Raw genomic sequence first — 16,912 nt, forward strand, 5'->3', positions numbered from 1 at the left:
TTTATATATTTTTATATTTTAGTGGTCCGAGTTGTCAAACATCGGACCACAAATATTTAGGGAACATCAAATATTTAAAAGCTCGGAGTGCTAAAATATACAAAATCTAAAAAGGGTGGTTAGATGTTGCAGTTATGGGACTGCCCTACAAAATGGGCGGTTCGAAATATTGAACATCAGACCATCCCAAATAAATAAATAATAATAATAATAATCAGTTCAATATTAAATTCATCAAACCAAAGACAAAAATGAGGAGAATAAGGCTTCGCGGTCAAATTATTCGAAGTTTCGGACCAAAAGGTAATAAAAATCCCTCAAAAGAACAAATACGAAACGGAATTTTGAATACGGGTATCCTTGCTTTCTAAAAATAGCAATTTACGTGTGGATATAAATAAAATACGTAAAATACTTCCCCTAGTACATAGAAGATATATAATTTCCTTCATTCATGTGTCCAATTTAGATCTAGTGAGTCATTGACCGTTTGATCTATATTCGACACCTCATAGTATTTATTTTTATTTTTTTTACAAATTACATGAATATAAAATTGAAAAAAAATTATACAAGGATGCAACCTTATAATGTAGAACTACATATGCCTCTCAAAAATCCATCGGAAAAGGTAGTTTTAATGTTAAAAGACCCTTTGATTGATCATCATGATATATGACTATAAAAAAATAAAAAGATTTTAAGTATAAAAAATAATGTGTTTTACAACATATTATCTATACTGCCCATTTTCAAGATTTTCATATGTTTATATATCTTCTTGATTTTAACCATTTTTTAAATTTAAAATTTTATAATTAGATATAAAAATAGATTTTGAGATAATCCTAAGAACATTTACATCACATTATATACATGATAAAATTTGAAGGTGCACGTTACCTCTATAGCTACAGATGCATCTGTATGCCAACTGTACCCTATAAAATTTGATATGTGTCATCATCTCAATGGGGCACATATAAAAACAATAGTAAAACAATGTTCTTTATAACATACAATGACCAAAATACTTCTGAAACTTTCAGGAGAATTTTAGTCATTTTATTTTATTGGGAATATTTTTTATGTATTTTTTACAGGTGCGCGTCTAAGAGAGGAGTGGATACCCAAAATTAGATATCAAAATAGTTTGTAGAAAAAAATTAAAAATGAAATAGTATAGAGATGTGATATTGTGATTGGAGCCATCTCAACCGTCCATTCAGAATGGACAACTAGATAGGGGTTAGTATATAAGTTTTATACAGTGGAGGAGCATAGAGAGCTTGTCCAATACATAATGGCTTATTTTTTGAGCAAAATTGCACGAAGGGTTGGTCAAAAAGTTATTTTTTATTTATTTCCAAATTGTCCATCAGTCTAAGGATTCCATCCTTGGGCCAGTGGTTATTTTTGTTTTCTAACTTTTTTTTTTTTTCCAAAGAAGACATCAAAGGGTTCAATCTGGTCTGAGGATTCCAACTTCAGACCGGTCTCACACCATCAAACAAAGCATCGAAAACGGTCCGAGCTGCAGATCCTCGGACTAGCCTCGCACCATCAAACAAGGCATCGAAGACCGTCCGAGCTGCTGATCCTCATACGGCCTTTTTGAAGTCATTCAATGCGGTTTAGGGATACCAAACTCAGGCCGACTGGGCACTGCCCTAAAGCATAGGGCACAAGCTTATTTACCCAAAAAAGTTTTAAGAAAGAAACAAAAAATTAAAAAGTAATCCGAGTTTGGTATCTTCGGACAGAAAAGCAATTTTAAAATAAGCAAAAAGAAACCTTTTGGCGACCTTTCCAGTAATTTGGACCAAATGACCCATTTTAAATTTTATTTAATTATTTTTTTACGTCCGTACGAAATTTGCTCTTCCAAAAATGTAACGAGACGCGGCCAAACTCGCCGGCTTTGGTCTGTTCCCCTCTCGCAGCACTGTTGCTTTTCCCAATTTCAATGTCCCTTTTTATCATTTAAAAAGGGAAGCAATATAATTTTTATTTCTTAAGGCCTTTCATTACCATATATTATAATAACCTCATTTTCCAAAGTTTCCTGGCATTTTGTGTAAGTCCTCCAAATGGCACTACAAATATCACCACCAATGGGCCTTAACCATCATCTTAAGGCTCTCTAATCATTTATTAAAATATATTTAGTATAGTCTAATATGATAATTTATAAGGCCACCACTCTCTAGCTTATGCTCTTCCCTTGCACCTCTTAACACTTCTCTCAGGGGCTCTCCTCATTTTCTCTCTCTAGAACTTCCCTTCTCTCTCTCCAGTCCTTGGGTTCTTTTTGCTTGTTATATACAATGAACGGTGTGGATGAAAGATTGAGTATGAAGAATGTGGGGGAGGTGGTGGTGGTGGCCGTAGATGCAAGCAAGGAGATCACAGGCTTTGCCTTGGAATGGGGCATAAAGAATATCATCAAAACCTGTGACACCTTGATTTTTCTGGCTCTTCTTCCCCTTACTCATCCCTTAGAACCCCATCGACATCATCATGGACTTCACAAATTCATCTCAAGTGAGTTTCATTCATCTATTCCCCCTCATGCTCTTTTGCCGTTTCTTTCTCTAATGATAAAACCAATGGTTTAAAAAACGGATCGGTGACTCGGATCGGGCTTCCAAAAAACCGATCTGGATCGGCGATCCGGATCGAAAATCGGGTGAATCGGTCCAAATAAAGCTTAAAAAAAATTCGAAAAAATTATTAAAATTCATTATAAATATTGTTTTTTAGGAATTCAATAAAAAATGAGGGTACTCCATTAAGAATTTTCATGTTTTTAAATGAATATGCGAATATTGATATGATCTTTCTCTGCATGGACCGCCATTCAGCATTTAATTTACAGTATTTCGTGCTCATCCCTACACTGTTGCTGTTGGGACTCGATATGTGAATAATATGGCTGGGATAGGGTGGCCTCAGAATCATCATCTCTCTCATTTTCTCTTTGAATAATATGGATTAAAAAAAAAAAAAAACAAATTTTCAAAAAAATCGATCATGGATTAAAAAAAAAATCACAAATTTTCAAAAAATTCTATCATGGATTACAAAAAAAAATTCGATCATGAATTAAAAAAAAAAAATCACAAATTTTCAAAAAATTCAATCATGGATTACATAAAATTCGATCATAGATTACATAAAATTCGATCATGGATTACAAAAAAAAACAAACAAAAAAAAACAAAAAATTCAATCGTGGATTACAAAAAAAGAAAAAAACAGTTCGATCATGGATTACAAAAAATTCAATCATGGATTACAAAAAACTCTATCATGGGTTACAAAAAAAGCAAAAAACAAAAAATTCAATTATGGATTACAAAAAAAAAAACAAACATTTCGATCATGGATTACAAAAAAAAAACAAACATTTCGATCATGTATTACAAAACATTCGATCATGGATTACAAAAAATTCTATCATGGGTTACAAAAAAAAAAAAAAAAACAAAAAAATCGATCATGGACTACAAGAAAAGAAAACAAACATTTCGATCATGGATTACAAAAAATTCTATTATGGGTTACAAAAAACCAAAAAATTCGATCATGGATTACAAAAAAACAAAAACAATTCGATCATGGATTACAAAAAAATCGATCAAGTATTACAAAAAAATCTATCATGGATTACCAAAAAAAAAAAAAAAAAAAAAAAAAAAAAAAAAAAAAAAAAAAAAAAAAAAAAAAAAAAAAAAAAAAATCCTTACGGACTCGCCGATTCCGTACAGCGAATCGGCGATTCACTGTACAGAATCGTCCGGTTCTCTCTAGAACCGGACGATTTCCTATTTTTTAAGCGATCCGGTCCGCTTTCACGATTTTCGAGTCTAACCGGGCGAGTCCGGTTCGACTCGGCGTTTTTTAAAACGTTGGATAAAACAATAAGCCTATATTTGCACTAAACCTCTCTCTAGGGGTGGCAATGGACCTGGATCTGGATCCGATAGATAGACCCCAACCAAGGTCTGGGTATGGGTCAAAAAATTGGACTTTTTGTGACAGGTCCATGTAGATTTGACCCAGACCCGACCCAAATGGTGTTGATATTTAAATAATATTTATTGCATAATATTTAAATAATATAATTATATATTTTTAGTTATAATAACTTATGAAATGTATTTAAGTATATTTAAATATATAGATTGGATCCGATCGGGTTCAGTTGGGCCGGGTTCGAGCCCCACATTATATTTTTCAGGTCTGGGTACAAGTCGACCCGTTGCCACCCCCTCCTCTCTCTCACACACATGTAAATCTCTCGTACATACAGATCGAGCTCTCTTTCTCTCACACCCACATGCAAATCTCCTCTCTCTCACACACACGCAAATCTCTCTCTCTCTCTCTCTCATATGCAAACCTCTCACTCTCTCTCACAGATATGCAAATGCAAATCTCTCTCTCTCGCTCACATGACACACTAGTGTCCACAAAGACGGGATTGGGCCTCTTGGTTAACTGGTTGGGAATTAAAGAAAAAAAATGGATATCAACAAAAGAAAATATACAAATAAATAAATGTGTAAGTTTGAGAAACGAAATTATGTAGCTCTTACATTGAATCAGGTTTGTTGAAGAAATGGGGAATTGGAGATGAGGAGAGCAAGGCAAACGCTAAAAAGAGCCCTGCCTCCGAGAAGATAACCAGGGTCTGTTTACAAATGGTGCAACAGCTCTGCATTTCCAACCATGTTAGACGAGTATGCACACTCTCTCCCCCCCCCCCCCCCCCCCCCCCCAACTTGGGCTACTTGCATTGATATTTCCAATGAAGAGATAATTTAAAAACAAGCCGGGTTGGCTAATTCTATGGAACGGTCCAAAAATAAATAAATTATTATTATTATTTTGAAAAATAAAAATTAAGAAATTATAAGAATAAAATAGGTGAGAACTGGGCTATTGTGGTGATCTGGATCAGCCAATTCCTTAACAGACTCGCAGTTCTCTGACGAAACCAGATGAATCGAACAGATTCTCAGGTCCCACTGGCTATTGGATCGGTCCTCACCTATTTTGGGTCGAAACGTATGAATTTTGAAACATTGACTCGATCCATTGGGGAATGCTTTGTAAACTGAGTTTGGCTTGCAGGTGCGAACGGAAGTGAAAATTATAGAGAATTACCAATTACACACGGTGGCACGACAAGCTCAAGAGCTCCATGCAACATGGGTCGTTTTGGACGGGTAATACGAATACGCAGGCATGGATTATTTATTTTACATACTTCACCATGACTTTTATTGGAAAAGAATTTCAAATCCCATGCTACCGTTTGGGTTTCAAACGGTATTTTATCCCCTTCCCAACCGTCTAATTCCAATCCTTTCCATTTTGGGTCCAATCAAGGCAAGAAAACAAATAAGCTGCAATTCCGTAGTTAACCCGGCCTTGAGGCGAGTTACAGTGTTTTGAGATATTCAATGGTTTTATTTATGATCTAAAAGGGTTTCCACACCACGAGCCAACGTTAGATTTACAATAAAAAAGGCTGGGCCTGGGCCTGGGCCAGGCCCAACCCTGGTCCCTATGGGCCTGGCTTGGTCTGGACCAGGACGAGCAAAACCTAATAAAAAAAAAAGATATTAAAAATAATAAAAGAAATTAAATGAGCAGGCCAGGATTGAGCCGCCCATATCAAAGCCCTGACCATGTTCTTAAATTTTGGAAAGTATCCGATCATCATCATTTTAAACAAAATCATAAAATCCAAAAATAAGGAATTTGGTTAGTACTACATTTTTTAATATTATTTACATTATGATAAATATTAAAAAAAATTAATACTCACATTTATATTTTTCGATCTTTTTTGGAAAATTTTGAAAATACTCAAAGGCACCAATCAATTCTTTAAAATCCATTTTTTCATTAATTTTCAAATTCATTTGAATGTGTTTTGTTTTAATGTTTCTTTATATGTTTTTCGCACTTTAGTAGATTTTTTTGCATTTTTTTTTTATTTTTTTCAACAATTTTTTGGTTGCACGAGACTTGTCCAGTTAGAACGGTTGAATTGGCCGGTTCGCCGATTAAGCCAGTTAAACTGCTTCTGGCCCCATGTCTAGTTAACCATTCCGGTTTGATTTTATGAACACCGATTACTAGGACACCGCATGTATCTTATTGGGTAAGTGTTATCTATCGACACTTAAATATGGTCAACATGTAGAGACATTGAACTTTGCCTATTTTCTTTTGGGAAAGATTTCCATACTTCCCCGACAGCATAAAATATATATATTTTCCCTTTCATCCAATCCTCTAATTTAGATCAAGTGAGCTACGAACCACTTACTCTAGATCTGATGCCTCAGAGTATTTTATGTTTAGTTTGTTTTTTCAATTAACAATATGAATATGAATTTTGGTACGCGCTGTAACCTTAATGGGGCGCACTTAAATAAAATATTAAAATATATTTTTGATAAATATAATGTTCAAAACACCCCTAAAACTTTTAGGGGTATTTTAATTATTTTTTTATTGAAAATATTCTTTTATATTTTTTATAGGAGCGAGTTGAGAGGATTGGATGCCTAAATTTTGATGTCAAAATATTTTGTATATATAAATAACTAAAAATAAAATAGTATAGAAGGTGACATTGTGATTGGGGGCATCTAAGCCATTGGATGGTGAAGTATAAAAGTTTTATGCCGTAGGAAAAACATAGAAAGCCCTTTGCGTTTTTGGATAAAGAATTAAACACTCGACACACTTGTTGACACTTACATTAATGTCAGTATCCTTGTAACACTGCTCCAAACCTTAAACATATCCACTGAGTGGTCATCTAATTATATCAATAAATATAACAAAATTTATATCAATAAATATAACAAAACTTTACCCACTGCAGGCGCCTAAAGAACCAAGTAGAGAGCTGCCTCAAGTTGCTAAAATGCAGCATTGTTCTAGTTGAACAGTCCATGCCCAAGATCCTTAGGCTGAATATCAAGCATGTGGGTGAAGACATCACAGGAACTCCCACAATTGCAGAGATGGCATGTGATAGTGCATTTAAGAACTCCATGTACTGTGATTCTTCTATTATTGGAACTTCACCAAGCAGCTTGGGTTTAGAGAGCCCCACCACCAGCACAAACTCCTCCCCGAGCCCGAGCCCGAGCCCGAGCCCGAGCCCGGACCCATACGAAAGAGCCACTGCACCGACGAATCTTCGAGCTCCCAGAGCATTACCCAACAAGAGGGAGCTTCCAATGCAGATTAAAGATTCTAAAGGTGTTGTTGATGGTGCTACTTTTCCGCTGAGGAGTATCGGCAATCAGTCGCCATTAAGAGGTAAATAGATAGATAGATAGAGAGGTTAAAAACCTCCTTCTTTTTTTGTTATCTTATGTACTCTTTATTTTTGAATGAAGGTTCATGGTTAAAGTTCAAAAAAAAATAGAGAGATTTTCTTTTCCTTATTCCATGTCTCAATGGTGTCAGGCACAAGAAGTGGTAGATTCTCACCCAAGCCACCAAAGCCCCCATCTCCAGCTAGAAGGTCCACCGACTGCCGCCCCTCCCCGCACCCACCCACCGCACCTACCCGACCCATCCTCAAGCCCCACACCCCCTCTAAACCATCACTCCAATACACTACTTCTACTTCTCCACGGTTCTTTGAAAGGAGCCCAAGCCTAACGCAAGCAATCTCCCTTTCCATGCGTCGGCCCCCGGCATCCCCACCCCTTTGCTCTACTTGCAAGCACAGAGCCCCTACTTTCGGACAGCCTCCGAAGAGATTCTCCCATGCGGAGATGGAAGCTGCAACATGTGGATTCTCGACTGCCAATTTTTTAGCCGAGGGAGGATATGGACCAGTGTATAGAGGGGTGCTCCAAGATGGTCAAGTGGTGGCTGTGAAGCAGCACAGAAAGGCCAGTGCACAGGGAGCCTTTGAATTCTGCGCCGAGGTCGAGGTGCTAAGTTGTGCTCAGCACCGGAATTTGGTACTGCTTGTGGGATACTGCACTGAGAAGGAGTGGTTGTTGGTGTATGAATTTGCTTGCAATGGCTCCTTGGACCAGCATTTGTATGGTAGGTTCATATCTAACAAATAGTTTCCAAAAATTTGGTCATGAGGATAATCGCCATTCCATTAATTGGCTTGGTTTCTGATCATATCCGGTGATCTAATTAAAACCGGGGAAATTCATCAAAATCTCACAAGAGATGAACAATTTATCATTTCATACATATCTTTTGATTTAATTTTAAAAACCCAACAAAGAAATGCATGGTCTTGAGTTGAAATAGCTCCAAATAAAAATCTTGAATAGTTCATCTCTTATGGATATTTTGATAAATTTTCCTAATAGACCATATAACTACAGGGACACAGTATGCTTGCCCCTTTGTTTAATTATGTTGAAGTTGGATAAGGTGAATTAGAGCTGGTTTGGTTGAGTTTGTATATATGATTTTGAGCATAGGCAAGGAGAGGATGGCATGGGAGCACAGGCACAAGGTTGCAGTGGGAGTTGCAAGGGGTCTGAGGTATTTGCATGAAGACTGTCGCGTAGGGTGCATCGTGCACAGGGACCTGAGGCCCAACAACATCCTTCTTACTCATGATTTCGAGCCCATGGTAAAAAGCCCGTGTTACCCTTTTTATTTCACTTTCTTCTTCCTGTTTGTTCGTTTCTTAGCCATTGTCATTCACATTTGTTTTGTTTTTTTTGGGGTGAATCAGTGGGAATGACAGGTCCCTACCCATTTTTATTAAAATGTAAAATATGTTACAAGGATAATTCTTATACAACGTGGAAACGGAATACCACCTGTTAAAAAATCTGAAGGGAGGGCGAGCTCGCCACACAGTTGCTCCACTCCTAGACACTACTTTTTTGGCCAAGGAGTTTGCCGCCATATTCGTCACTCTGTAGGTGTGTAGGATCTGCCATTGATGATTTGCAAAAGATGTGAGTTTATATCTGCAATTCATCAGGACAGTACGCAGTTTCCATGGACTCCTGCACCGTTGATTCATAGAATCAACCAACAATTTAGAATCACTTGCTTCTAAGGAAATTAAGCCTAGTTAAATGCATGTTGCTGCTATACCAGTGACTATAGTCATTGATACATGCAGGGGAAAGGGGAAGGAAAAAGCTCGTAATCTGCCATTTGACATGTATTTTGTAGGTTGGGGACTTTGGTCTTGCCAGGTGGCAAGCAGATGGTCAAACAGCGGAAGAAACACGTGTGATCGGCACATTCGGGTAAGCATAAACTCTTGGGAGTGTTTGACGGGTGAAGCCTCCTCTTTTAAGAACTTCTGATGTCGGTTTCTACAGGGTAATATGGAAGTCGCGGCTTTTTCAAAAAAACAATGTAAACTTAGGTTGTCTTCGAAGTTGTGGAACGCCAAGGCTTTTCAAAGAGCGTGGAACTTCTTGTTTAACAACCCCTCAATAACAAACTTATACACTTTGGTTTCTCAACAGAGTCATAAGCAATTAGATATGAGGTGGTTGGGAGTATTTCATTGATTGAGTTCACAATCTAAAAAAAAAATTTCCTTTTTTTGGGTTTTATTCTCAATGAGTTGTCTGAAACTTCAGCTCCACTTTGCTGAAATTTTGACCTTTTTATTAATGGGCTGAATTTCGTTGAAATTATTGAAATTTTTGAACTTTCAGGTATCTAGCACCAGAGTATACAAAGACAGGACAAATTACAGAAAAAGCAGATGTGTACGCTTTTGGAGTGTTGTTGCTTGAACTTCTTACTGGCCAGAGAGCCATTGATTTGTCAAGGAAAGTTGGCCAGCAATACCTTCCAGATTGGGTAACATTCAAGCCCTAATTCTCTCATAAAATGATATAAGTGTACTTAATCTCCATACGTTGCCCTCATTTTTACATATTAGGAACCTTTTTCCTTTTTTTTGAAGTGGTTTTGTGCGAAAACGTCCCCCATCCATGGTAGGAGTGAAGGTCAAGAGATGACATTGTGGCACCCCGGTGGCCTGACCACCCAACATTGAGCTCATTCTTTCTAGAAACTTTATCCTTGTGGGAATAAAGTATGATAAGTCTGTTATACCTTTGTTACAAAAAAAACTGAAAAATTTAATCATAATTAAATGCACTCAAAATCTGAGAACATGTTCTTTTGAGTTTTGCGCAGGGAAACAAGATCACAACCATCAAATTTTACATCTGATGGCTCCAAGTGTTTGTGAACTTTGTATATTCGAAAATATGGTTGCAATTGAGTCAGTTTAGGGTGGTGTTCTATTGAATAGAAGTATTTAAACTTTCGTGCCCAGATTCAAGGCAATACGTTTGAGGCTAGGATCCTGACCAAGACTAGCCAAGCTCTACTAGACTCGGTGTCACCCCGGTGATTTAAGCTCTACTAGACTCGGTGTCACCTCAGTGATTTAGTTTGTGGGTCGAGACTTCTACATGAATCCAATTGGCTTTTTCTTGAAAAAGGAAAAAATATTTGGGTCTGGACTAGGTCTACCTAGACCCAAACCTAAACCTAACCCAATTAGGTCTAAGGCCGAGACCAAACCCAGCTGGGTCAAGATCTGCCTGATCCGGACTTGAATCTTTGGGTTCAGAACGTGGGTCTAGATAAGGAGCCAGTTCGGGCCAACAGGTCACCGGACTAGACCACCCTAAACAAAAGTAACAAAATGCCTTTTGACTTAAACTATGTCCCATGCTTAATGGTTAAAAACCCCAGTTTTTCACAAATTTATTAAAACATGACTACAAAACAACTCATTTTTACTATTGGAAATCTTAAACCATGATCTATATAAGTTGATAGATTTGTTTATATATGTAGGCTAGGCCTTTGCTAGTGAAGAGGAAATATGATGAGCTGATGGATCCAACCTTACAAGAAAGTTACTCACTCCAAGAAGCCCAATTCATGATGCAAGCAGCATGCTTATGCATCACCACAGATCCACAATCTAGGCCTCGAGTGTCCAAGGTTCTCTCTCTGCATAACACCAGCATCATTACTCTTCATTTTATCCATTTAGTGCCACATTAAATCTTCTTTTCTTTTCCTTGATAGAATCAAGAGCCTGGGACTCCATGGCCCTTCTTTACTTAATTGCAGTGTTCAAGGACACCGAGTCCACTCGAACTCCGCCAAATTACTTGGACACGCCCCTTGCTTAGCCGAGTTCCTAGGAAAACTTCGGTATTCGAAAATATATAAAAATCATAAAACTATATTAAATTGTGAAAACAATGTATAAGTATTTTATACGTAATTTGGGTTCTTTTGACTATGATTACTGAGTTTTCTTGTCGTCCACCATATTTTTATATTTTTCTCTTTTTTTGGATTCTTTTTAAATATCTCTATATATAAAGCATTTTTTCCTAAATCCATGTTTTATATATATTTTTAGCTCATTTGGATTTTTTACATTTTTTGTTTTTTTTTTTAACTTCTCCTACTTTTATTTTTTATTGGAAAAATTACATACATATCCGTTATAGTTTCCGTTATTACCACCGTGTCCGTTTTTTTCATGCCAAAATAGAAATTTAAAAAAAAAAGATAGATTTTACCCTTTTTCGGTTGTTCGACAACCGAATTTAAAATATTTTCTTGTTCAACAACCGAACTCAAAGTATTTTCTTCTTCAACAACCGAAAATACACCAATTTGGGTTCTTGAATAACCAAAAATTTAAAATTTTCTGCCTCTTTGAAGTCATGGTTATCCAATAAAATCAGGGGGAATAGCTAGTTTGAGCCCCTAAATTTAGGAGAAATCTCAGGGATTATGAACTTATCCAAAAAAATCGACCTTCGATGAAGGGGAGTGAGAGTTTAAAAAAATTACCTATGTAATGGAGAGAGAGAGATACAAAGAGGATACGCAGACCCACAAGAGAGAAAAAAATTTCGAATCGAAATTGGTGTATTTCTGGCAACCAAAAATGCTTTGAATTCGGTTGTTCAACAACCGAAAAAAGTAAAATGGTCATTTTTTAAAAAAAAAATTGTTTTGACATAAAAAAAACGGACACGGTGGTAATAACGGAAACTATTCGGTAGAGCCGTAACAATGAAAACTATAACGAATATGTATATAATTTTCTCTTTTTATTTTATTATTTTTAATTTTAAAAAAAAAAAATTGGAAGGCTTTCTAGGTCCTATACACTACTCAAAGAAGTCCGGTCGGACTCCTTGGTGTAACTCGGTTCAGGCCGAGGCTGATTCCTTGGCCCAAATGGAGTTTCCAAACTTTGCTTATTTGATTCCATGAAATTTTAATGTCCTCATTTCCACTGTGTTTTTGCAGCAATCATACATTTGGGAGCTATATCTTATTCACCCTTCTTATTCTTCTTTTAGGTCCTAAGGATTTTGGAAGGTGATGTGCCAAATGAAGTTCTCTCTCCATCTCATGGAACAAGTGATATTCTCTCTCCAGCCAAGGGGGAAACTATCTCAACCCCTGAAATAAAAGAGAGGAGGATCCAAAATAGGAGAAGGTGGAAAACAATTCCTAACCATGCAAGTGAAACTCTAAATCCAAATATAAGCAAGGATTCTCCTCTCTCTAGCATGGAAGGAGAATGTATGAATGAGAACAAAGATGTGATTTAAATAACCATGCTACACTTTAAACAGCTAATGGCACTTGTGTTGCATTAATTGAGGAATTATAAAAGAAATGTTGTTTGCACATATGTAATTTAATTGAAAATTAATTATTATTTTAATTGTTAATTTATTTTCTAATTTACTAAATGTTAATCATGTTGATGTTGAATGTTCAATGTAAACTATCAAGAGAATAAATAGAGAGGAATATATCTGTCTTGAAGAAATTATAGGATCGAAACCAACTTAAGTACACACTGCACAATGTGAAAAAGAGAAAACTGAATAAAAGAAAAAGTTTATATAAGGTTGCAACATTAAAATGTGGAGTTACAGATGCACCACAAAAATCCACCAGAAAAGGTTGTTAAAAACCCTCTAATTGATCATCTCGACATCGAAATGTAGAAATATGAGAAAAAAAAAGATTTTGAATCCCAGAAATAGAGCATCTCGCAACACATTATCTAGCCCGTACATTTTGAAGATTTCCTTATGTTTATAGATCTACTTGATTTTAAAAAAATTTGGAGTTTACAATTTTATAATTAGATATGAAAATATTTTTTCTGATAATCTTAAAAATAATTTACACCTAAATTACATGTTATGATAAAATTTGGAGGTGCGCCTTAATTGGATTGTTTACGGTTACAACCTTATAGAAACCACAGCCTTTTCAAGGGGTGGCAATTCTTCCACTAATCCAATAAGTATAGACAGTACAAGAGTTTGCAAGCTCCCTCTCACAAACCCGAAAACACAATTCTTTTCTCTCGAGAAAACCCACATAATAAATATGGAAAGCAGTTTTTTTTGTCTTATTTTTGCTTTATCTCTCCAAGATAAACCATCTTAAAATTTAGAAAGAAGGACCCGGTTTCTATGCGGCCAAACCTACATATGTAGAAATACGGGCCTCTCAATAAACCTATTTTTGAGATGGATTTTAAGACTTAATTTTTAAGGACATGTAATCTCTATGATGGAGAACATGAATATAAAAAAATAATTAAATTTTAAAAATTAAAAAAGATAATTTTAGTCAAAAAACATTTGGACCGTTAGTTTCTATGGTTTTTATATGGAGATCCATCTTTAAAATGAATGCTTTACACTTTCTGGACCGCATATGTAGAAATGCAATGCACCCCGCATGAAACAATTTTTATAAAATGAAACCCAAAAAAATTCACATAAAGCACACACGATCCATCTTTTTGGTTATCCATTGGGAAAATATTTCTTCTATGCAAATTTATATACTTCTTCCCATGTCTATTGGTACTTCATCTCCCATTCGAATACGAATGTCTATGGAAGACTCCATAGAAAACAGAGTGTTTACTAAAGGGATTGCATAAAATGAGAGTACAAGAAGGTCATTGGATGTAAAATCTAACGTATTAAAATGCATCACTGTTTTAAAAAAAAAAAAATTTGGACTTTGTACTCGGGAACACATCACAACCCATCCGATTTCACAATGCAACACGTGACAATGACTATAAGCTTCTTGCATCAAAAATAAATGGCCTCATCATAATACATTTTCTTTAATAAATGACATAGATTAACATCTTAACATTTTTTAACTTGATTACATATAATCCCAATCCAATCAATTTGTGCCCAAAAATTCTTGTTACCAATCACCTACTAGCCTTGAACCTTGTCCTCAAAACCTGCAAAACCACCATACTATTTCAAAAGTCGGAACAGCCTGATGAACTAGCATTTTGGAAATCTAGTTTTGATTTTGCAATGGCGATTAATCAGATCAATTATGTGAGAGTCGATTAATAAAAACAACTAAAAAGTTTAAAAACAAAAATATAAAAGAGAATATAATTAGTGGGAACTAGATGATTTGGCTGATCCGGATTTGCCCAATTCCCAGATAGACTCACATAGTTCCCCAAAGGTGTCGAATGAATCCATCCTAGTTTGACTCCCAATTAAGACAACAAACTGAATTGGTAAGGACCGGTTCCCCAGTCTAGATGGGTAGGCGAATTTTAAATCATGGCCCACAAGTGTTTTAAAACCCGACGATCTTGATCTGGAATCGAAGATCTAGATCAAGAATCGACTGAGAGCAAACTGGTTCTAAGAGTCATCCCGACTCCCCTAATAAAATGCCCCTTCAATATTTTTTTCCTTTTTTAAGCTTATTTAATGTTTTTTTAGGTCCACTTAAACTCCTACCCCGAAAACCTCTATTTAATTTTTATTTTATTTTCGTATTTTGTAATGTTTTTCTAGATTGGCAATCCAAACTCATTGAGTTTATCGATCCAATGCTCCAAGACAAATACATGTGATAGACGATTGTCGATCCAGCAATCCATATTGATACATTGGGTAGACGATCCACCAACTGATTCCACTCACCCAAGGTGGACAATCCACCCCATGTATTCTTCCCCCGCAAACCCCCAACCAAATCACCGAAATACTTTTGATACCACAATATTAACCTCAATACTATTTATTTTTATACCCACCCCTTAAATAAAAGGTGATTTTTTAAAACCAAAATATTCCACAATTTTTAACCCATGTTTCTAAAATTTGATACTCAACATCTGCTGGTCCGGCACAAAAATGCGCGGACCAGCTTGTGCCGGACTGGATTTTGAAAAAACATGTCAGTCCAACACAAAATATGTCGAATCGGCTTCTAATATTTAAAATTTTAAATTATGTCGATCTAACAAAAAATGCGTTGCATTGGCTGGCTCGATCCGGCTTAGAGAGTAAAAATGGGAAATGTGGGTTAAAATGATAATACTTTGGTACAAAAAAATTGGAATTTATTTGCTTGGGGAGTAGATGTAAATATAAATAATGTTGGAGTTAATAATATAGTATCAAAAGTATTGAGGGATGGCATGCTTAAAAGGTCTAATTTGGCGTTGTATCTACCTTCAAATAGATCATCTTGCCCTAGACCACTATGTTTGTAAAAAAAGAAGGATTTCAAGACCCCAAAAAATGTATATTATTACACATTATCCGGAGACCGGTCATTTTGCCTTAAAAATAAGTGTTCACGGATTTGCAAGATATGAACTATTTTTTAACTTAAAATTTCATAATCGATATTGGAAATTGATTTTGAAGCAATTATAAATAGTTTTTATGCCCAAAATGCTTTTCAAGAGGTCTTGAGGTGATTTGTTTCGTTGTTTTTGGTAGTTCAGTAGCGGTACATGCTCCTAGCCATTTTTTAAATGGTCAATAGTCATCCAAGAGTATTACCTAATAATGGAAGCTGAACCTTAGCTACGACTCGTGGTGGTGCGGCCCCCATTCTCATAAAACCTAGGCCTTATAGTGTGTTTTAAAAAATGGAAAGGTGTTGCGTGAGTCAGTGAGCACAACAGCCCGCTAACCCACAAACGCCCATCATGAAAATGGGCGTAGTATAAACTAAAGTGTGCCCTCCATAGATTCTATATAGACAGTGCAACAAAAAAATACCAAAACACTATATTTTTAATTTTAAAATTTTATTTTTATTTCCATATTTATGATCACCTTGGCTAGATGATGAATCCATGAAAAAATAATTAAAAATCCATATCTAACATAGATTTTAGGGGGGGGGGCGCATGTCTACATACCAACTCCAAGAAACATCTTTTAAAAATTGAGAAAAAGATACTTACGTTTTTTAAAAAAATTTAGCAGTATTAATTATATCTTCAAAACCCCCCGGTAACCAATTTACCTATTTGACAGTGGATTTTTGGGCAAACAAAAATTGAAAAGATACCTCTACATGCCTTTATTTTTCTCTCTAATCTCTCACCCTCTCTCTCTCTCTCTCTCTCTCTCTCTCTCTCTCTCTCGCCCCTGAAGAAACCCCATGAACAGGCAGTTTCGAGGCAGCCCTCTAGCCTGGATTTGGCCATGGCTATGGTTGTGGTTCTAAGCATGTTGACCCTTCTGAGATGAAGTGGTCCCTGTTTGCCAAAAGAGCTGCGTACTTTAGTTGAAGAACCCCCATTAGAAGGAGATTCATGACTATGATTGTGGTTCTGAGGATGTTTACCCTCCTGAGATGAACTGTTCCATGTTTGCCAAAAGAGACTCCGAAGAAGAAGAAGAACCCCAACAGAATTTAGCGCAACTATGGCCATGGCCTCCACTGAATTAAACTAACAAATTTTTCAATTAAACGGTTTTTGCAGGCTCATAGTCTATGGTCTTGGAAAAGGAGAAATGGGTTTTATTCGGCGTCAGAGAGAGAA

General features: G+C 36.1%; 1 protein-coding gene across 1 annotated transcript; it reads left to right on the forward strand.

Moving 5' to 3' along the window:
- Positions 1-2,238: 2,238 nt before the first annotated feature.
- Positions 2,239-12,704, forward strand: LOC18441915 (inactive protein kinase SELMODRAFT_444075). Its single transcript, XM_088868924.1, has 10 exons — positions 2,239-2,544; positions 4,612-4,745; positions 5,140-5,234; positions 6,911-7,353; positions 7,504-8,097; positions 8,493-8,647; positions 9,205-9,281; positions 9,702-9,849; positions 10,864-11,013; positions 12,402-12,704. The coding sequence occupies exons 1-10, from the start codon at positions 2,328-2,330 to the stop codon at positions 12,654-12,656; spliced, it is 2,268 nt and encodes a 755-aa protein (XP_088725050.1). The 5' UTR covers positions 2,239-2,327; the 3' UTR covers positions 12,657-12,704.
- The last annotated feature ends 4,208 nt before the right edge of the window (positions 12,705-16,912 follow it).

Source organism: Amborella trichopoda, chromosome 6 (genome assembly GCF_054954075.1).
Source record: "Amborella trichopoda isolate Santa Cruz 75 chromosome 6, AtrichopodaSantaCruz75HAP2 v2.0, whole genome shotgun sequence".
NCBI lineage: Eukaryota > Viridiplantae > Streptophyta > Magnoliopsida > Amborellales > Amborellaceae > Amborella > Amborella trichopoda.